The following is a 22,469-nucleotide window of genomic DNA, read 5'->3' on the forward strand; positions in this document are numbered from 1 at the left end:
ATTTCTAGTACTTTATATTCGTGAATACAGACAGTCTCGCGAAATGATTCCACCAAACTTCTAAGCTATAGTAATGGTATGCCATTTAACTAATTGTTAAAATTCCTGTAACGAGTTCTTAACGTTGTATAAATATGCACACGGGTAACATGTTTACAACAGCGAGGATATTATTAGCACACAGCTGTACTGAATTTTGCGCTTGCCCTGTTGCAGCTGATGTCATCTGCATTAGATTCCTCCCTTGTGCGTCTATCAATTAAGTACCGTAGAACATTTCATGCATCGACATTTGCTGTTGCATGGTAGTTAAAAGTATGCCTTTTCAATCCAACATGGTGATTTTACGACTAATTTTGATAAAATCACTCAAGATACGGTCGGCGCTTACCTCATATCCACTGCCATTTTGAAAAATTTGTCCCCTGGCCGACCTCCTTGAGGCCCTCCTAAGTTCGTAAAACTTAGCCTCATACATTAACATCTGAACGAATCGAAGAGATAGTATTGGTTTTAATTATCATACTAAATTTGCATACGGTTGGCTAGATTTATAGACAATCGCTTTTAGAATGAATAGCGATGAAATGGTCGAAAATTGTGCTACAAATCCAAGGTGACTTTTTAAGACCTACTTAGAGGGTCTAAAATCAAAATGTCCTCGCGTGTTGTGAGCATGCTACGTTCTCTTCCTTCAGTCACTGTAGTGAGAACTTTGCGATCCGTACCCTGGAAATATAATGTGCAAAATGTGTTCCTCATCCAAAAGCCAAGTCCTAGAGGTAAAATCATTGTGTGTATCCTAGCTACTCACAAATACAACAGTTTTGATCACTGGTGTTGTCCTTATACTTGACCATGTATGCTTTATCTAGCTGCATGTATCCAATACTATCATGGATGTATCCATTTAGTGATCTTATTAAATACTGCATTTATATATATGAAATTGTAGGAATGTAACAGTATACTAGTGATTTAACTTTGACAGAATTAATATGAAAACCATAAAAAAGGTATACACATCTTTTCAAACACCAACACACTATATCTTAAATTATTTAGGAAGTTTTAAAAACCAGCATCTGTTTACAAAAGTGGAAATCAACACAAATATGTCATATATTTACCATGTGCAAGACGAATTGTACACATTAAAACACAAAATATGTTATTTATACACTGGTCAATCTGCATTTGAAGCATGTCAATGCATGTGTCATATGTTATGCCATGCTTGAAATATGAGTCAATATATTTAAAATTACCATTTTTTCTGAAACTAAGCATACAACACCCACCCCACCCCCATCCCTGTAGGTATTATTATATTAATTACATATACATTTCTTCATTTAGCCAGAAAATACTCATGAACTAAGGGGTCCCATTGTCACTACGTGTGTACTTGTATTTGACTCTTAGTGACAAGGCCCCACATGTCACTTGTATTTTCCATGGCTGAACAAAGAAAAGTAGTAGAGAATAACATAAAGTTTTAAGTCAAGGCATGGAGGTATAAGCCCCTTAAACCTCCATGGCCAAGGATAATTTTTGGTAAGTCTTATTTTAGAGATTCCATTTATAATATACTAACTGGTTTGTTAGGAATATTACACTGAAAATTCCCATTGATAAAATCTTGCACTCAGGGAACACCAACAACTTATAAATTTACAAGAAATAACCTGGTACTTGATTTAAACAAACAGTGCATATTAATTTACAGTTTTATAATTTTATAATGTTTATTTATTCCCAACAGTGTTTCTATGTACAACAGTCCATGACTCTGACAACAAGGGTGTTAACCTGAATGTAGACATTCCTAAAGTCAAACAAGTCATTGACGATGTTGAGGATAACAAGACTGAAGTAAACACTGGCAGTGTAGATTTACAAACATTGAAAGATTTGGTAAGAAATCTTTACTTTATATCCTTACCCATTTATATTTGACCATTGTTTGCACCTGTTTGTATGTGACATTAAAAACCTTTGGGTCAATTCCATTATTTCATGGGGAAGATACATAAGATGTCTAGTTGGGAAACACTTCCCTCCCCTGCCCCACAATCATACTGTCAGGCCATAAAACAAGTGATAATAGAGAATGTAATATTTCTTGTCCCAACAGCCAGATTCAAATATTGTAGAAGACCCTTACAAACCAGCGGCAGAAAAATGTATACTTTGTAAACACAACATTGAAGTTAATCATAAGGTATGTATACTAACTTATTGGATGATAATATCATGAATGTATCAACCAATTGATTCTGAATATTATCATTAGAGAGTATTTTGGACTAGAGAAAAAAGAGAAGAGAAGTTATTCTGTGTTGAGAAATTCTCATCAAACTTCCTCTGAAAAGGACACTCTTCTTTTCAAAAGCATATAAAACAAATATGCACAGCTTTTATATAGTTGTGCTTTCCACCCTTCGTGTATCTATAAGTAACTTTGTATTCAGAATGTGAGTTTTTAATCTAGGTCTGATGGTAGAGATGTATTGTTAAAATAATTTGATGTAGGCTGACTCTATTTACCAGTACCACCCTAGTGGTAATAATAGTGAATTGCCACTCTCTGTGGTAATAGCAAATTTATGGTTTAGAATTGGGTTTCGTTTTTTGTTTTCCTTCTGTTGCTGCCAAAAAATGTTCTCTTCACCACTCGAAATTGTAGCTCTGTCTGGCATGAATCACAGCTGAGTTGACAAAACATTGCTTATAATTATGCAGTATAACCATTACAGTGTTGAGTAGATATATGCAACAGGCCATTTCTGGATGATCGGCTCATGACTGGGTCTTAGAAAGTTTTCACGATATGCTTGGTTATCTAGTGACAGTTAGTTACCATATCATGTGACAAAAGCTTAAAAGCTTCGAACCATGATGAAAGTTACAGTGTCCTTGAAATTCATGTACACTCATTTGTAAGCATTGCCACATTGATTTGGCTTGAATCCTTCTGATTGATCACTGATAATTGAATTGCTACAAATTAGATCTTTGATACCATCCTTGATTTCCCATTATCTCTTCATATAATTTTCTTCATCTTGAAAGCATATATACTGGTACAGTTGTGAGTCAATGCTAAAAAAGAAGACACTATTTGATGAGGTATAGGATAAGCTTATTTGCGAAAACAGAAGGATGACTCAAGTCTAAACATAGGGGTAGCTAATCCACAATTTACCACAGGAGTTAGTAACAACCACTCTCTGTTTCATGGTGTGTACAAATTGGTAGGAAAGAAACTTTGTGATTGTCAATGTGTTATATTCATGTTTAACTTTTCTCTTTGTCTGACAGAATGTGCAGTTATTATCTCAGTTTATATCCCCTCACACTGGTAGGATATACCCTAGACATGTAACTGGATTATGTACGTACAGACAGGAAGAAATCACTACAAATATCAAAAGATCAAGACAAATGGGTAGGTTTTCATATATGTGGTTACGTTACATCAAACTTTAGGGTACGTCATAGGATTATCATTGTGGCCATCAGTGTGCCCTCTAAGCCAATTTTACACATTCTAGTGACACACCAAAATTTGGTGTTCCCATATCTCTTACTATGTGGTGACTCACAAGAAATGCCAGTTTTTATCATTTTGACCCACAACTTCAAAATTTGGCTATCATTAGAGGGCACACTGGTGGCCATTAAGATAACAGACACTGTGTTGCCATAGTAAGCAACCAAATCAGTGAAAACAAAAAGTGAATTTACAGGGCTTCAGTCATCACCCTTGCATGGAGAACACCTGTAAGGCTTCTATCACAGCCAAAATGATGCACCACTGAAGCACACAATTTCTAGTGACACACCAAAGTTTAGTGTTTCCCTAATGGTGACATAGAGTTGCCATCAATAGACCCAGTAGTTTTTATATAGGGCAGTAAGTTGAAGTGAAACTATTTACACTTTATAACATCAGCTGTTTATTATAAATAACATATTTATGTGTTCTCATCTATTGCAGGTTTCATGGCAGTTGTTTACAAAGACCCTATTTATGTCAAAGATCCCTCGCTGTTTGATAGTCGAAATTTACACCAAGGATCACCACGATGAATGGTGATTTATAGTGATAGACAACACCATGATAACCACCATTATTAGTATATATAACCATCTTACATTAATGTATTATGTTTAGCTTTGAGTTACTCTGTTCATAGATTTTCATAGATAATAGTCCGAGATGACTTTGTAAGTTTATTAATGTGATTCACCAAAAATAAAGTAAAGCTGTGACTTCCAACAAATCTCATTGGTATAGAGTGAATTTGTTTCTTTTATCACATAGTGAAAATATAATGAACTGATGCATTCCCTGTAAGGTATATTTGTTCTCAACATACACAATGATATAATCTATTTTCACAATCAAATTGTCAATTTTCATTACTTTTTAACAATGTATGTATCAGACAAAGAAAGACATTTATTGCTAGCAAGAAAAAAGCTGACAACCTGTCACTCATTGACTCAAGTTCTTGTTGCATGATCTTGACAGTGCCATCTTATGGTTGACCATGCAATCTCTGGGAGTTTGACAACACTATCATGATCATCAATAACAGAGAAGAGTTCTTAGTTAGAGAGAAATAGTGATACAGATACAGAATATAGCACAAACATGTCACATGTCCGTCATCAGAAAGACAAAAGATTGTATAGTTTAACCACTTGGAGTGCTATTCATATACAGCTGTTACATTAGTCTCGATTACCCAGACTCTTGCCGTTGAGGGCATCACCCCTAAGCGAGAGTATGAGTAACCAAGCCAAGCCTACTTTTACATCTGTCCAACAATGAGGATCATTATAGTTGAGAACTATAGCTTCAATCCAAGGCCTGCATGTCACTTTCACTGATCAATGCCACCTCTGTACTTATCAGTAAAAGTGAATGAAACCAATGCACTGTATGTTGTTAACAGCCATGTTTTCATGAAGTGACTTGAATTTACAAGGTTTCCTTCCCCTTTACATACTTTCTGAAATTAGATATAAAGTTCTAGGCCTAAATTGAGCTAATGTGTACTTGACATAGAGGACGTGAATGAAAAGATATCTTGGGATCTTTTATCTCTGAAATCACACCCTTATGTTGTATGGTTACAATTAGTTGTTATGAGATGTGATTCTGTGTATACAAATCCGTTTTTTTTTCAATCTATTTACACTCACACCAGGGATGATTTTGAAGTGCATTCTTTTCAAACCATTGATCTGCTTATCCTTTTGCTTGACACAGATCATATGGTCTGTAGCAAAATGAGTTTATTGACGATATTTGATTGCTAAGTCAATACATTATCTAACTACTGTATTCAATTGCTAAATTCCAGTTGCTACTCTTCGAAGTTATCTTTTAAAAATCCTAACACTAAAATGAACAGCAGGTCACATAATGTAATCATACTGTTATCAACTATGAAGATGAGATACTGTGGCAAACATCCATACATGAATTTCAAATATACGTTGTTAAAATCTCTGCACAATATTGCGCGAAAATATCGTCAAATATTGAAAAACGAAAGTCATATGTAGGTCAGCTGTAGAGGGCCCCATACTTGGCCAAAAACAACAAACGCATGCGCAAATACGTTTTCGTCTGACAAGTAGAGATGGGTCTATTTGGTTCTGAAAAGGTCGATCCCAAAAAACAGGTAACTTGGACATAAACTAAGTATTCGTTTGACGGAAATGTCTTTGATTATTAATGGATCATGTGATAAATTCTTAAGGAATATGAATGCAAAACTCGCTAGAATTTTCGACTTGAAATTTATGTCCGTCACTTCCCGAGTTTAGATTGTGAGTGTACAATAATAATACACACACGAGTGATAGTTTGCTGTAATGTCTTGAACTTCTATTTGAAAAGGAAATAATGATTTTTCTTCATCGTTTGATATGTACGTGTAAGCGAAATATTATGTATACAAATTCATACCTGGCTCCATGAGCTTGACTCACCTGACCGGTGACTCATTCCAGTTCCAGGACTGTGTAGCTGACTATCTGCATTGATTCTCCGACCACTTGAGACTATAGCGTAATGACTATAATATATGTTTGTTGTAATGATAATATTACTGATAAACAAGATGTCATTGTCAGTACGTTGTGTGCAGCACCTAAAATGCTTGTTGTCAATTCAGAGTTGTGGATGACCTTCAAAATATAGCGTGTGTAAATTACAATATCAATCATGTATAACACCTTTCTGAAACCTAAGGATCCCCAGATCTGGATCAAGGAAAGTATTGAAACTATAATCAGAAAGCGTGGGAATGAAAAAGGTGTAGAACTTCTAGAAGGTGGATTTCACCCCAATGCTTTCTAACAAGTCATGCACTGTGCACACAGAGTGTACCATGTGTACCCCAATAACTAACAATGTTTATTCACCAATATAATAAAATTAACCTTAAAATAGATACATAGACAGAGTCTACATGGCAAAAGGGATCAAGAAATAGTAAAGCTAGACAAGCTTGTATCCCTTAGTGACTAACAAACATATTAGTACTTGAAGGTGTATATACATAACATCCAGATTGCCATAGGAACTATCACAAATAAGAAACATAAAGTAATTCTATAATTGAGAAGAAAGGCGGCATTTAGGTTTATGTTACGTACATCTTTTTGACAGTCAAAATGTTCTGATTAATCGTGTTGTTACTTGTGATGTATGGTTTGGTGGGCTTCAGGCCCACTGGTTGAAGATTTTACATTGATTTTTTTTTCGCTTTTAAAATAATACCTTTTGTAATATTTTCTGCTTGTATTTGTCTGTTATGTAAGAATTAAGCTGTATTGTGGTATGTTTTTGTTCTTCTCTGGACTATGGGTCTGTAATAAAGTTTAAATGATAATGATAAATAATTGCTGGCCATGGAGAGTATTTAGGATATCCCCTAACTATTAGTAACTAACTATATATTAAAATCATGATTGCAAACGTATCTCTCACTTACAATTATAGTATTACATGGCAAACACAAACATGAAATGTTTGTGTGGATTCACTCTGATTGGTTAGTATTTACAATGAATCATTGATCGCTGTCATCTGTATGGTCAATAATTATAAAATATAGTTGTGTATGTTTTACAATAATTTGGAACTTTTTGAATACCTTAATGTTAACCAACACAGACTGTGGTGAATTTGAAACTAGCATTGACTTCATTTGCTCACATACAGGTGGATGAATGGACCAGAAAGCTTAGGAAAGAACAAAGAGGAATTGACAGGCAAATAAGATGTGAGTATATTACCCTGAGACTGGTCTCAGATGGCTATATTTTGCAAACTGAGACCCTCAGTTCGTGGTCTCAGTTTAATGCTTTAGGTACCCTTGCATACCACTATTCCGTGTATATTGTAAATTGACAGGCAAATACATACTGAACGTAAAGACCATGATGGGTACTATAGCCTAAATCACAGTAAGTCAAAATACTTGATGCTTGTATCATTTGTCAAATGTGTTGTTATTCAGAAGTCTTCTTTTAGGTACAATTTGCCAACTGTAGTGTGTAATACCCGTGTGATTGGCATTCTCAATCACTTTTAATCCTCATTTTTCCAGGCTATAACCTTGGATGCTCTTAACTCTGGGTGCCTTCATGCAAACCCTCTCAGTAAAAAATTGTTACAAAGGGGTCAGACAACCGTGAAAATTGCATAGTGTAAAATCATATTTTTTTACAAATTATAGATATTTCTACTTTGCAGCAATACAAAGAGAAGAAGATAAAGTCAAACGACAAATAAAAACACATGCTAAGAAAGGAGAAAAAGATGTGTGTTTAATATTAGCCAAGGAAGTAGTACAGTCCAAGAAAGCTGTGAATAGACTGTATGCTGGCAAGGCACAAATGAATTCTGTCTCCATGCATATGAAAAATCAACTTGGTAAGTCCAAGCAATGATGTCATAAATACGACATAGGTCAGCAACCACTAGTAGGGTCTTATCTAAATAGATATTAACAATTGATAGTGGATTGTTGTGAAAGGTCTATGTCTTCACACATTGAAAACTTGATGGATTGAGTATTTATTTTGGATTTTATTTTATCATGGCTTCCTACTTGGAAAATCAAAAAATGTGAAACAATATATGCCAAGTCCTTGTTTGTAACTCAGTGAGATTAATAAATGTGTAAAATGTTTGTTATCGTACGTACAATGATGTTTCAGCAAAATTGTTAGCTTTTTGCAATGTACTGATTTACAAACACAGACTTTTTCAATGATGTTTCTCGTTGATTTTTCAAGTAGGAAGCCATGATAATTTGTTTTCCGAATTACAAATCCAAAATAATTACCCCAATCCTCATCCATATGGCCACTTTAAGATTCAAACTGACATTTCGATCACTTGTGGCATTAAAATGAGTCTTACAAAAATTTGCTGTGTTTTCAAGAACAAAAATCATACATACTTTTTTTTTTCTTTTTTTTTTCATACATACTTATTCTTCTGATATGAAAACCGTCTACTGCATTGAAATGCAAATACATCACAGCCTATTAATGAGTATGTTTAATTTTTGTATGTATTTCAGCATTATTGAAAATTAGTGGTGTAATGCAGAAGAGTGGTGATGTGATGAAGGCCATGCAGACATTGATAAAACTACCAGAAATCAGTGCAACAATGATGGAAATGTCTAAGGAAATGATGAAGGTACATATCCATCATTGGCTATCAAAGGACAGTAAATTAGCAGCATACCTTTTGAATTTTGAAGAGCTCATTGCAATGAAACTTGGAGAGGGTTTTCTTCAGGTGTTTATTGTAAGTCTCAGGTGGTACTTTTTGCATACAACTGCAGTATATTCAATATTGAAGTAAATGTAATTTAAGTCTTACACCAACAAGTAACCCCCACCCCACCCCACCATACTAGAATACCAACCATACAGGATTTCACTCTACCTAGAAGTGTTTGTTAAACCATACACTCGGGTTTCAACCATTGCAAGAGAGGGGTGTCTGGATGAGACCCACCCCCACTTTGAGAAAACGTTCCAATGAAACCACCCAGGGTGCTAATATGGCTGAGTATGGTACATTAACATTTATCAGATCTATAACACACTAACTGTTTCATTATCATCTTCAGGCTGGTATTATTGAGGAAATGATGGACGACGTCTTTGAAAACTTAGAAGATCAAGATGAATTAGAAGAAGCTGCACAGGAAGAAGTTGACAAAATCTTGTTTGAAGTAACAGCAGGTAGGAATCTCACATACATAGAGTCTGTTTTTAGAATCAGCTGTCAGTCAGCCTGGTCACATGATTAGGGGTATTTAGTAGAGGGATCCAATCAATAAATGTCAATGTCAGTGTAGCTAACATTTCACACCTTCATCAAAACTTTATTTGTTCAATCTTCACAAAAATATGGACTGAATTGAAAGAACATCACTTTGGTCATGGTCAGGGTGCCATGTAGAATAATGTTTGTGTCAGGCATTATTGTTAACTGCTTCGTGACCTTTATAAGCAGTGCTTCTACATGACAGAAGTTTATACAGTTGTCTTCAGTTGTCTTCTTAATGTCGTGCCATTTTCGCTCTGATGACAGCTTGTAATGTCGGGTCTGTTTTTGTTGCTGTCTGGATTTCGCTTAATAAAAGAGCTTTGGGCAACCCCCCCCCCCCCCCCTCCCAAATGCAAACTAGGCATGAAAGATTTGAGACACTACATGTTGAACAATGTTTTGGGGGTTGTTGGGGGGGGGGGGGCAGATATCGAAACATCTTTCCCATAGACATCTTTATCTGCTTCAAATTAAAATTAATTGGGCTATTTGGAAATCCTTCAAGGGACATAGGTATGCTATCCCTAAGTCAAAGAAGTGTTTTGAAAAAAGGCACATATCATGTTGAACAAGGGTCCACCAGAATATATATATTTTCATGCAATAAAAATTTAAAAATTGGATAGGTTATGATGCAAAGAAGGGTTTGGAATTTTTTTGTTAGTTCCTGTAAAGCATGATATAATATTATATCTTTATTGGTTTATTAACAGGTGCACTTGGTCAAGCCCCTACTGCTTTGGATGATGAACTACCAATGCCACAAGGGGCTGAGGCCCCTGAAAGTGATGAAGAAGAAGATGTTACAGAAATGCAGGCAAGACTAGAGGCTCTAAGGAGTTAAAATTTCCACTATTTGGGTATACTCTTCACCCTTTCTTTTGTAAATATTTATATAGTGACATCTTATATCCAGTACTGGTAAAATCTTCAAACACAATCAAGAACATTATTTCATATGTACCAGTGATTACTTGCATCGATGTGTGTGTGTGTGTGTTTGTTTGCATACTGTTGGTATTTGTACCATAGTGCAATAGCAAAGATATTGTTTGCATACTTGTATGCAAATGATCATGCAAGTATTCCATAATGTAAATGAAAACGAGACACACAGTAACATTTTTTATGAAAAATTTATTGTTTCGGATAATTATATGTATTTGTAACAGAACTCCATGACATATGAGTGCCAGAGTGGTATACTTTGGGTATTTTCACTCACGCATATGTCGTTTGCTGCTGCACTTTCACTCATGTAAGTACAGCTGGAGAAAATTCAACAAGCACTCATGCAAATATGGAGCATGTCATACTGGTACTCACATGTGATAGGGTTCTGTTTTATGACATCACAAGTTTTTATTGAGAATACTGTGTTGAAAATACTGCATAACACAATGTCACATCAGAGTGAGTTCAACACTTTCTAAATACATGTAGTCAGATTTTATGATCATACTTCTTCATCAGTATTTCCAATTACCTTTATCCCACTTACTTTGCATTGAAAATCATTTTGATAATTATATATATATATATAAAATCTTTTTTCCACATGTCCTGTCTTATTGTGAAGACATGTTAAAATTACTTGCGACTTACTAGGTGATGTTGCAGGAACCTTGATAGTGATAGCGCCCTCAACCTGCAGACACGGTTGGTTTCTTGTGTGGTCAAATCTGCTGTCATGTTTACGTGCAAGATTAACTTCATTTGAAAGATTAAAATAAAGAGGTCTGTTACTTTAATCATGGAGGTATAATAATTCTACACAAAACATTCTACCACCATGTTTCATCATCATAAACTGTAGCCTCTTTTACAATACCATCCAAGACACACTGTCAAGAGTATTATTTTTTGTTGCGTCAGCAGAAAAATTGTACACTGGCTTGCGAGTATCATTTAGGACATGTGGTTAATAGTCTTCTAAGTCATCTTTATATGTTTTAGTACATGTTATTGATTGAATGAATCCACCAAAATTTACTTCTCAATCATCATTCAGGCACAGTATGTTTGAAATTAAACTCTATTTTTTTGTTTCATAGGTCACTGTTTTAATTTCCAATTTTGTGACATTTAGAAATTTTAATTTAGTGTTCTGAAAATATTCTAAAAATGTTAGTGTACAGAAAAGTACAAATTCAAGGTCATTCCAGTATAAGGTTTAATAAAAACAACGCAAATATTATGTACAAGTAGTCTGTGAAAACTCAAAATGTAAACATTGTGTTACAAATGATTATTTGCATATTATTAGCATAATTTGTACAAAAGCATGTATACATGTAGGGCAATGTTTACATACATATATGTCAAAAGTCATACAAGGGACCTTGTAAATATATATTTCAAACACAAATTAGTTTTTGGTTTTACATAGCCTGAAAATACCGAAACAGAAGTGACACTATAAAGTCATCCGCCAAAGAAAATTGTGTGATTTTTATCTTAATTTCAACACTTCATTTGCAGGCAAGGAAATAACTAGATTTCTATACTTTTTTAAGCCCTTTCAACAAAGTCAAATCACTGTGACTTTGAATCATTTCTGTGAATAAAAGAAAAAATTGCATTCTACTACTTATACAGTTGTTTGTTGTTGTTGTTGTTGCAGTAGTTTGTTTACAGATACAAATGTGCCAACTGCATGTAGATAGCCTTTTGTTTCCTTTCCTTTCCTTTCCTTGAAAGAAACGAATCTCGTGAGTTTTAATATGTGATTGAGTTAAGTTGTAATTTGCAGTTTGTAATACAAGAATGTATCATCATGTAATGTATATACAAAACATAAATAAAACTAATAACCCCTTATTCAAAGTTCACGTTTGTTGATCTTCACTGTGTGTATGTGTGTGTGTGCGTGTCTGTGCGTATGTATGCATGCATGTGTGTGTGTGCATATGCATGTGTTTGTGTGTGTGCGTATGCATGTGTGCATATGCATGTATGTGTGTGTGTGTATGCATGCATGTGTGTGGGTGTATGCATGCATGTGTGTGGGTGTGTGTACAATTACCAGAAACTGTAACAAAACTTTTTATTGGGAAATACAAATAGGCAACACAGAGTAATCCTATCACGTAAACACTGCTAAAGGAAAGGATTTCCATGAATATAGTAGAGAAAAAGTCCCAATGTGTGAATGGTGAGTATAAAGTAGCTTGTATCTGGCACATGATCTTGGTGGGTGGGGGTCTACTCCACCCACCCCCACCCCCAGCCACTTGATATCCACTGATTTGATAAAGTCCCAGTCAGATTTCAACAATTATGGCTCTACTTGTCCAGCTTTGGTTTTATAGCTCTTTTCCCTAGACCGGACCTGCACCATTGACATCTGATGCTTCCGCCCTTGGTTGCAGTACCTGCCCCATTGGTAGCTAGCAACATGTGGGTATCATTCCTTCCATGGTGTGGTCACTCAAACCTGCAAGTGGCTGTACAACATGGTTGTTGGCTTACCCCCCCCCCCCCCCCCCCTTCTTTAACAGCATATCATGTCTCCAAGTCATCTCTTTATTGCATTAATCATGGTTCTGTGCCAGGGCGTGTCTTGCAGTAGCACTTGGTGAGGAAATGAAAAATCCACACACACAGTGACAAGAATATACAACACATGTCCCAGTAAGTTCCGTAATGTACCTGGAACTCATCCTTATCAAGTCTGTTGAAATGTACCTTGATTCATACTTGCCAATATTATTTACTTACATTAATCTATCAAAAGCTACAAAACCAGGTATCCACCTCGGTGTGCTAGCGCCATCTAGTGGCACACACATGACAGGAGACCTGGGAGACCAGCAGCCACTGACAAATAACTTTTTCAGAACATAGAAATCAGGACAAGGAATTATTAATCTCTCAAAGTAATTTTATTCCACACTTTCCATTACATCATACAACTTACATTACAAGAAACTTGCATTTTATATACATCTCATGTATCCAATGCTATGATACAGAAAGAATATTAACATTTCATGTCGTGTCTTCCATCAGTCTTTCAGTGAAGAAATAAAATTCAAAATTATATACAAATCTCCATAATATCTGTATGGTTAAATATTTGCTATGCATAATATATGAAAAGTGATAACGTTTATTACAAAGTACATACGCAACTGAAATTCATCTTTATGAATGATGGTGAAATAGTTTGCAAATTTAACATTTGTAATTCAAAAATTTTCATTTTATTTTTCTTATACCTATAAAACATTAGTCAACAAGTTTCTTTGTAGAATTTTGTCAAGAAGAACTGATAGGTAAATACACTCAGGACATTCTTAATAGTGTATGTTATCTCTGCCTTAATTTGTATTGCATACCCATGATATTACCCTGACACTCATTATTCCATTATGCATATTAACCTCACATACTCATTATTCCATTCTGCATATTACCCTCACATACTCATTATTCCATTCTGCATATTACCCTCACATACTCATTATTCCATTCTGCATATTCCCCTCACATACTCATTATTCCATTCTGCATATTACCCTCACATTCTCATTCCATTCTGCACATTACTCTCACATACTCCATTCTACATAGTAACTTCACATACTCATTATTCCATTCTACATAATAACCTCACATACTACTCATTCCATTCTGCACATTACTCTTACATACTCCATTCTACATAGTAACTTCACATACTCATTCCATTCTACATATTAACCTCACATATTCCATTCTACATATTACCCCGACATACTCCATTCTACATATTACTCTCACATACTCGTTCCATTCTGCCTATTAACCTCACATACTCATTATTCCATTCTGCACATTACTCTCACATACTCCATTCTACATATTAACTTCACATACTCATTATTCCATTGTGCATATTAACCTCACATATTCCATTCTACATATTACCCTGACATATTCCATTCTACATATTACTCTCACATACTCATTATTCCATTCTGCATATTAACCTCACACTCATTAGTCCATTCAACAGATTAACCTCTCATATTCATTATTCCGTTCTTCATATTACCCTCACATATTCTATTCTACATATTACCTTGATACTCATACGTACTCCAATGCATATTACCCTGACAAACCCATTCTACATATTATTACCCTGACCATAGCCTACACGAAGGGTGTAGGGGGCTAAGCCCTGACACTCTATTCCAGTGTAAATATTACCACAACTAAAATGCTAATTTAATACTTCAATGAGTCCATGGATGAGCAATTACAAAATAAGTCTTCATAGAACACACAGCCCCCCCCCCCCCCCCCCATCTAATTACCTTTCAGTTTTTGTGTTTCTGTGTTACTGCTGATGATTTTTCAAGAAAATTTGACCCTTCAGGTCAAGGTCAAATGTAATGATTCTAATAAAAAGGTCACATCTGATTGATGATAAAGGAACAGACACTTTCATCAAGTATCTATATTTCTTCCATGGTTCCTGAGCAATTGTGCACATTTTGGACGGTTTTTACAACAAATATGCCAGAATAAATTAGAAGCACCAACATAATACATAAGTGTGTATATCCACTGGGGTATTTCCTTAATTCTGTATCATAGTTGCAGAAGATCTGAAAGAAATTGATCACAAAGTGTCTGCACTGTGCAAGATAGATTATGAAACAAATTTTGATTATGGTAACGACCTTGCAGGTTAAGGTCAAAGGTGAAAGGTCATAAGACAAGTTGCACTTTATATAATATAGGAGTTATAGACACTTGAATGACATCACATATTGTTAATGTATTACAGGTACACTTTTTTGAGATGGGGTAAATAAAAGCAGATATAGTGGCTATTAATATGTCACCTTTAAGTCAAGTTTGAATGAAATCAGTCACAGTATGTCAGAGACATGGCTGTGTATGTACAGACAGACAGACACATGAACGGACAGTCTCCATTCTAATAATTAAGTGCTGCACCCCTAATCCCTGTTTGCGATACCCATATAGGAGTTTTAAAAAAGCTCTAAAATGGTGTTTTACAAAGGTTAGTACAGTGCAATCATAATTTCAATTCTCAAGAACATTTTAGTTATAATTCAATATCTATAGTATTTTCTGTACAATATTCGTCAACAACTCTCTGACGATGTAAATTATTTTTTAAAAGGCCATAATAATACATGACACATTGCACTGTTTTATATCCTTCTAGTCTCTATGCTTACATATTGCAATCTTTTTCTCAAATGATATGACTATAACGTATTTATACGCCTCACAACTAAACTGTTGAAAGTTTTTTCCACTACTTTGTTCAAGAAAACTATTCTTGGATCAAATCATGAAAAAACATGAGGAGTCACCGTACAAATTTTCGAATTGAGGTCAAATACGTTATTATCAAAATTAAGCCATTTTAGAATCTGACCACCAACTAATGTGTTAAACTCTATAGGAATATAAAGATTGTCAGTTTCCTTGCAAACAAGATGTTGAACCCCAAATTTCTTTTATTATTTCAAAAGGACCAGGAACAAGTTTTCATTTGGTAAATTTGGAGAGATTTTTAATAATAAATTTAATTTCCAGGAAAACTTGTTCTTGAGGCACATTCTTTATGGGTAGAAATCAACTATAAGTAATATACCATGTCAATTCAAGAATTCAATATTTACAATATACATTAATTTCATTATCTAACTAAGATTTTGAAATCAGTTTTAAGTATTAAACAAGAAATCTTTATGAGGTAATGTACAGAATTTGTTATTGCAAAAGGCAAACAATTCAACATCCTCTATCATATTTAGGGCCAATACTAACTTCTCCATTCATTTACCAAAACTTGCTAAAGCAAAAGTACTGAGCCCTTGCTTGAGTGAGGGCGCTAACATAGTTAAGTATAGTACATTGTTCTCATTATTTAAATCTGACATTGTATTACATACAATATTTGTGTACAGCAACTTTCTACCAGTTACCTTGCTTAATTCCTCTATATTAAGTTATTTACAAAATAATTTAGAAGTTTTTTATGGGTCTGAATCACACCATAAAAAATCACATTTGAAAAGAAAACAATGCCCTGTGCGTGAGACAATATCAGTAATTCATATCTAATAACTATATCAAAGAGGGTATATAGGCATCTCTGAATAACGGTCCACTGTTTAATTTCATCAGGCCTACATTGTGGCACTCTGCAATTTGATCTAAACTGTACAGAGGTTAGTGTTTAGTATGAAACTGTAACCATAGAAACAGAAGTTGCAGTGTGTGTGTGTGTGTGTGTGTGTGTGTGTTTGGTATAAAATTGTAACCATGGAAACAGAAGTTTAATGTGTGCTGTTATAAACATTGTAACCATAGACACATAGGTTTTAGTGTGTGGTACAAAATTGCAGCCGTACAAACAAATTGTAATGTGTGTTTTAAACTGCCTACAGAAACAAATTCTCGTGTGTGTGGCTTAAAAAAGTAACCATAGAAACAGAAATTGTCATGTGTGGCATAAAGCTGTACCATAGAAACAGAAGTTGCAGTATGTGGTATAAAATTGCTGCCACAGAAACAGGAGTGGTATACCCCTACCTAGAAACCACTGTAAGAGTTACTATTCTTAATATACATGTAGTTTTCATATCATTGTCTTGTCATGTGTTCAAATTTACAGTAAGTTTCCAGACAATTGAAGCAGCTACACACTGGATCGGTATTTTTCATATACACCATCACTAACCACACAATGTGATGTTAAAATATCAATACAAATGGTAAAACACTGAATTGTGTCTATCAAAGAGTGGTCTGTGTATTATCGTAACAGTGTATTATTCTCTTTGGCAGATTCTAGCTATTCATGTATCAAAAATACATCTTTGATCATTTTGTGAGTATGAAAACTGAAACTTCATCAGTTCAAGAGAATGCCAACAACGAGGATTTAAACACAGAATTCCCACCTTTTTAGATTAGTTTACAGATTCCATACAGTAAAAACTAATTTTGAATCTATGACTCCTACCTATCATAGTTAACATTACTTATACTGGGCCTTGGTGTATCAGCAGCAATTTTGACATCTTTAGGAGTAACTTCACCTGATTGAATACTTGATCTTTTACTCGGTGTCGACATGGCATTTTTACTTAGATGTGGACGTGTATGTAGCCCCGAAGCACTGGTGATTCTATCGATTTCTTCTGTTAGTTCCATGGCGTCTTCTGTCATCATGGGGTCATCTCCAGGGACCTTGACAGCAGGGGGTGAGAGAAGGCTGTCACCACTAATATCACTGTATGGGTTTGTATCAGTGGAGCTGTCACAATGTAAGGATGGAAGACATCACAGATCAAACATCTTGAATAGTCAAAGGGATTTTGATTTCACTGTCATTCATTATCTCCCCTTGGAGTTGAAGATTTCAAAGCTGTATGTTGTTAGCATGCTCCCCCCAAGAGGTTTAACTGTTTGGTTGCCAACTCAATGCCAAATTGGATGTCTTAATGTGTTTGCTGGTTTTAAACACAGGAACACCTACACTTTGTTAGTGAGCAAAAGTGCATACAACCATAAACAAGTAATTGCAGAACATATAGAAGATCATGGGAAAAACAAGAGGAAGAGAAACCCCAGAAGGGCACTGATGCCTGGGCAATGCCATTGGCGCCACCTGTGACATTTCAACATTGCCTAGATGGCATTTGCTCACTTTTGCTTCTGAAGGTGTGTCATTATCTTTATATCAACACAGCTTTCAACTACTTTGAAATAATTTCAGTGTTTAAGTGGCCAAATGGATGACAAGTGGTTATTTATTTGGATTTTTCAACTCTACTATGTTTTTATACTTGAAAGAACAATATGAACAGCATCAACCAAATCTGAGTTTACAACTAAACAAATTACAAAAAGCTAAAGAGTATGTGAAAAGTTTGTGTACGAATAACAAATATTTCAAACATTTTTTAATATTTTGCTATTTTTGGAGTTCAAAACAAGGATTTAGTTATATGCTTTCACATTGTTTTTTCAAGTAGGAAAACATAGCAAAATTGTTTGATGAATTTAAAATCCAAAACGAATACCCATTTGTCATCCATACGACCACTTAAAGATGCAAGCACATTGGAAGAACAGATGACCAGGTGACATGGGTAGTATAAAAGGAACTCTATGATTGGTTAATTTGTTTACTGGATAATGGCAGCTTAGTTACTATTTGAGGGCGTGTTAACATTATACAGCTTTGTAAGCTTTGACTTCAAGAAATGAGGTGAACAGTAGTGAAATTGAAATCCCTTGATTATTCAAGATGCAGACCAAAATGAAGACAGTGATAAGACAAGCAACAGACCAATCAAAGATCTTGAAAAGACAAGATAAATATTAAATGGAGACACTGACAAGATCAAATTCAACAAGACATGATGAAGACTATGGAGTCATTGATGATTAAGAAATGATGCTGATTTAGAAAGTACTGTAGAAGCACATTATTGTTATTAATATTATTAAATAGACACATCAACATGATAAAATGCAGATCAAATGGACACATTAATATTTAGTCTAGAGGCGATCTGTGCTTTTGAATCCGCTACATCTAGAGGAATGAGAAACCATGAACTAAAAGTTGTTCATGCAAATAAGTAAACCCCAACTGTTAGAATGATGTAAACAGTGTATAAATAGAGTCCTAATATGGCAAATATACCATATATGGACATAACTGCCCACAATAAACCCTAACTTGTCATTGGGCAGAATTCTGTGAACACAATCATGAAGTTAATTTCAGTGTGGTTGGCTTTGTTTGAATTTGAAATGTCATCTCAGCTCCTTGTTCCTCTAGACATGGAGAAGGATTCAAAGCCTGAGATAGTCTCTAGACTAATTGATATGATGCAGGGCAACTTCTATTCATGACATACGCATCATAACATGAATTCAAAATAAGATTTACGAAAGACAGAGTACAAAGATAGAATAATCATTTATTTCTTACTTTTAATGAATTTATAATGAATGTTTCCTTGGGTTGAACACATGACATAATAAAAGCTGTGATCTTCACAATATGTATGATCTTAATATACAAGTGTTGTTATTGCCTTAATATTTCCAATATAATGAATTCCATTGATGGGTATATAAATATGGTCATTATCAGTAAACACACCTACAGGGTGAAATGAAATTCCAGATCTGATTTTTGAATAACATTGGCATAAAAACAATACTAAATAAACTTATATCACTGATTTGAGGTTAGGCACCATCAATTAAATTTGCTGTCTGTTTGTGGGTAGGTTTGTCGGTAGATTTAGAAAAAACAAATATATTTCATTTTGCTCAAACTTTCCATGCAAGACCGTATTCCATACTATGGTAAATGGAAAGACTGTTCAAATATCTTCAGAATAACTGACCATATATCTAAATAGTTCTTTAAGACAATCAAACTTTGGATTTTGACATTTATATTTCACCAGTGAAGTAGATTTTAGGGTATAAACAGAATATGAATCAACAGGAAAGTGAATTTTACATAACAAGCTAGCATTGTGTTTTTTTCTGTGTTTGTTTTTTTTACCCATGTCTGCCTGGTAGGTTTTGGACAGCAAACAAAGTCTTTAATTTATGGAAACTTACCATGATACTCAAAAACATTGCATATTTCCTTTGTTAGGGACTGGTCAGTTTCTTCAATTGGGGGGGGGGGGGCATTATTGGGGTCACCTCGTTGTTGAAATTGGAAGTAGGGAAGTCATCCTGCCCAATGGAAAAACCTACCAACCCTGTGCTTTCCATAGTAGTAATCTCACGTTTGTAACATCCAAGACGGTTGTACTTACAATTTCTTCTCTGGTGATCCAAAATGAGAGTTGTTATTTTCAATTTGTTGTTTAGGTTTTGTTTTCCCTGTCAACCAGTATGTTGTCATCTGTCCTTTGCCCTACAGACAGAACAAATATTTCTGTGTCACTTGAAAACATACGCTACACCTGTATGAAAGTCACAGAAGGTTTTCCATCAATACAGGCCTCCCTATCGTCCAAAGAAGCTTTGTTGGTTTTTGCATGTATGTATGTCTAAACTTTAATTAATGTATGGATGCCAATTTGATTGACATATTAAACAAATGTCAGTCTGCAAGGAATATGTTGTCTGAAGTCGTGCATGTGTCATGACTTCAGAAACCACTGACCAAGCCATTGGTAGATACCTGACGAATGTTTTGGTGAGCTAATAGTATTCCTTGTTGCAAAATTATGTTAAATTTACATACATAGAAAGGTGAGATTTCATGAGATTTCATCAGAATTTGATAACGTACCTTGATGTCCAAATTCCCTCTACTCTCTGTGATATAACCACCCAATATATCCAGTAAAGCCTTTGTGGTATCACTGATGTGGATTGTGTGGGGTTCTCCATGAGATTCCATTCTGGATGCTGTATTGACTGTGTCACCAAATAGACAGTACCTTGGCATGGTTTGACCAATCACACCTGCTGCAACTGGCCCTATAAAGTAGTAATAGAATAAAAGTAAAAAGTTTCAAACAGTGTGGCAAATAATGTCAATATGAAATATGCAGAGAAGAATGTGAGTGACACTTGTCAGAGAATGTGTGGCTTGACGGGTAAAATACCAGACCATGTGAAGAAAGTGGTAGACTCACCGAATAGTTATTATTAAAATGAGGTTACATACTCAGTGAATACTTGTCAGTGACTACTAAAAAGTGGTACTTCGGTTGCACTCTGCTTGATTACTTATAACTGGAATCAAGTAATGCTTAATAGCTCAAAGATGAACAAGATATTGAAAGTACTTTGGTTTAAATTATAGTCTCAGTAGGGAGTCGTCTCTGAAAACTAGTTTATTTAGAGTTATATGAACTCACTTTGTTGTTTTGGGACTTGCAATATTTACACTGTCGATCACAGGGTGATTAGAATTGCACAACAGAGGAACTGCTCAATCAATCAATCAATCAATCAAAATAATTTGTAGAGCGCCAAAATCCAGGCAAAGTTCTGTTCAGGGGCGCTGGATGGTTAATCCACACCGTAGGCTTTACAAAACAAATGTGTCTTCAGTTTTCTTTTGAAACAATCAATAGTTGGTGCAAGTTTAATGTCAGTTGGCAGTGAATTCCAAAGCTTTGGAGCAGCATAAGCGAAAGAATGTCCACCGTAGTTGATTTGCTTGTAACTTGTTGTCGTAAGAAGGTTTTTGTCCTTTGAGCGTAAGGTGCGAGCTGGTATGTGTACTTGTATAAGGTCGGAAATGTACACTGCTATCACCCACTTGTGTATAATCTACCACACTGAAGAACAATAGATTTAGTTTGCATCTATCTTAGTAAACCAAAGACTGGATCACCAGTGTAATAATAATTCTCACCTGTGTTAATACCTATCCTTACTTTCAAGATTTCCTTTGGTTGGTGTTTTATTTTGAAATCTTTGACAGCGTGTAAGAGTGACAGTGCCATACTGCCTATTTCACCTGCATGTCGGTTGCCATTTCTCTCTGGAAGACCTGATGCAACCATATATGCATCCCCTATGGTTTCAATCTAGAAATACAAAAAAATAATACCTTTTAATATAATAATGTTAGTTTTAATCATACATCACTTACCTCACAGTCAAAGCGCTTTTTTTATTTCCTTGGCATTGATGTGTCATAACCACACAGTTAGAGCTATATTCTGATCACTGGAAGGAAAATCACAGTAAAAGTAAACATAAGCTAACAAATTAATGAATCAATGTAATCACTTACCTTGTAGACTCCAAAGTTAGCTATGATGTCGTCAAAACAGAAATACAGATCATTGAGAAAAGTGACCACTTCCATTGGTGTACTTTGAGCTGCTAGTGTTGTAAACCCAACAATGTCACTAAATGAAATTGTCACTTGTTCAAAGAACTCTCCTTCCACAGACTGTCCTCTCTTGAGTTGTTCTGCTACAGTCCTGTGTATGTCAATATTATAACAATCAATTCTAATCACAGTAAAGTCAAGAGGAACAGTACACTCCTTTGTGGTTTTGTTAAATAAATTGAATTGAGGAAATGGAGAGGCAGAGAAACA

General features: G+C 35.0%; 4 protein-coding genes across 4 annotated transcripts in view; 2 read left to right on the top strand and 2 right to left on the bottom strand.

The window, feature by feature from the left end:
- Positions 1-408, bottom strand: part of LOC144446207 (ELMO domain-containing protein 3-like) — a 16,540-nt gene extending 16,132 nt beyond the window's left edge. Inside the window, exon 1 of the mRNA XM_078135959.1 lies at positions 392-408. Coding sequence (XP_077992085.1) covers positions 392-408 — 17 coding nt within the window. The remainder of the gene's footprint in view (positions 1-391) is intronic.
- A 247-nt stretch (positions 409-655) lies between these two features.
- On the top strand, positions 656-4,133 carry LOC144446208 (small ribosomal subunit protein bS18m-like). The gene is made up of 5 exons (XM_078135961.1): positions 656-782; positions 1,766-1,917; positions 2,138-2,224; positions 3,325-3,451; positions 4,004-4,133. Exons 1-5 carry the CDS (start codon positions 656-658, stop codon positions 4,093-4,095), a joined length of 585 nt encoding a protein of 194 aa, XP_077992087.1. The 3' UTR covers positions 4,096-4,133.
- Positions 4,134-5,638: 1,505 nt separating this feature from the next.
- On the top strand, positions 5,639-12,164 carry LOC144446419 (charged multivesicular body protein 3-like). Its single transcript, XM_078136176.1, has 6 exons — positions 5,639-5,702; positions 7,250-7,310; positions 7,784-7,963; positions 8,619-8,740; positions 9,180-9,294; positions 10,096-12,164. Exons 1-6 carry the CDS (start codon positions 5,661-5,663, stop codon positions 10,224-10,226), a joined length of 651 nt encoding a protein of 216 aa, XP_077992302.1. The 5' UTR covers positions 5,639-5,660; the 3' UTR covers positions 10,227-12,164.
- Positions 12,165-17,377: 5,213 nt separating this feature from the next.
- LOC144446209 (atrial natriuretic peptide receptor 2-like) overlaps positions 17,378-22,469 on the bottom strand; it is a 40,397-nt gene continuing 35,305 nt past the window's right edge. Inside the window, exons 15-19 of the mRNA XM_078135962.1 lie at positions 22,158-22,350; positions 21,774-21,948; positions 20,697-20,887; positions 20,215-20,315; positions 17,378-17,675 (exon numbers count right to left, since the gene is read on the bottom strand). Of these exons, the coding sequence (XP_077992088.1) occupies positions 17,378-17,675; positions 20,215-20,315; positions 20,697-20,887; positions 21,774-21,948; positions 22,158-22,350 (958 nt within the window). The remainder of the gene's footprint in view (positions 17,676-20,214; positions 20,316-20,696; positions 20,888-21,773; positions 21,949-22,157; positions 22,351-22,469) is intronic.

This window comes from Glandiceps talaboti, chromosome 15 (assembly GCF_964340395.1).
Source record: "Glandiceps talaboti chromosome 15, keGlaTala1.1, whole genome shotgun sequence".
In the NCBI taxonomy this organism is placed as follows: Eukaryota; Metazoa; Hemichordata; class Enteropneusta; family Spengelidae; genus Glandiceps; species Glandiceps talaboti.

Bases quoted from the DNA above. Each gene is read 5' to 3' on its own strand.
- LOC144446419 (XM_078136176.1), top strand. From the start codon at position 5,661: ATGGGTCTATTTGGTTCTGAAAAGGTCGATCCCAAAAAACAG. The intron at 5,703-7,249 runs GTAACTTGGACA...GCTCACATACAG, and splicing joins AGGTCGATCCCAAAAAACAG to GTGGATGAATGGACCAGAAA. The intron at 7,964-8,618 runs GTAAGTCCAAGC...TATGTATTTCAG, and splicing joins GCATATGAAAAATCAACTTG to CATTATTGAAAATTAGTGGT.
- LOC144446208 (XM_078135961.1), top strand. From the start codon at position 656: ATGTCCTCGCGTGTTGTGAGCATGCTACGTTCTCTTCCTTCAGTCACT. The intron at 1,918-2,137 runs GTAAGAAATCTT...TTGTCCCAACAG, and splicing joins TACAAACATTGAAAGATTTG to CCAGATTCAAATATTGTAGA. The intron at 3,452-4,003 runs GTAGGTTTTCAT...CATCTATTGCAG, and splicing joins CAAAAGATCAAGACAAATGG to GTTTCATGGCAGTTGTTTAC.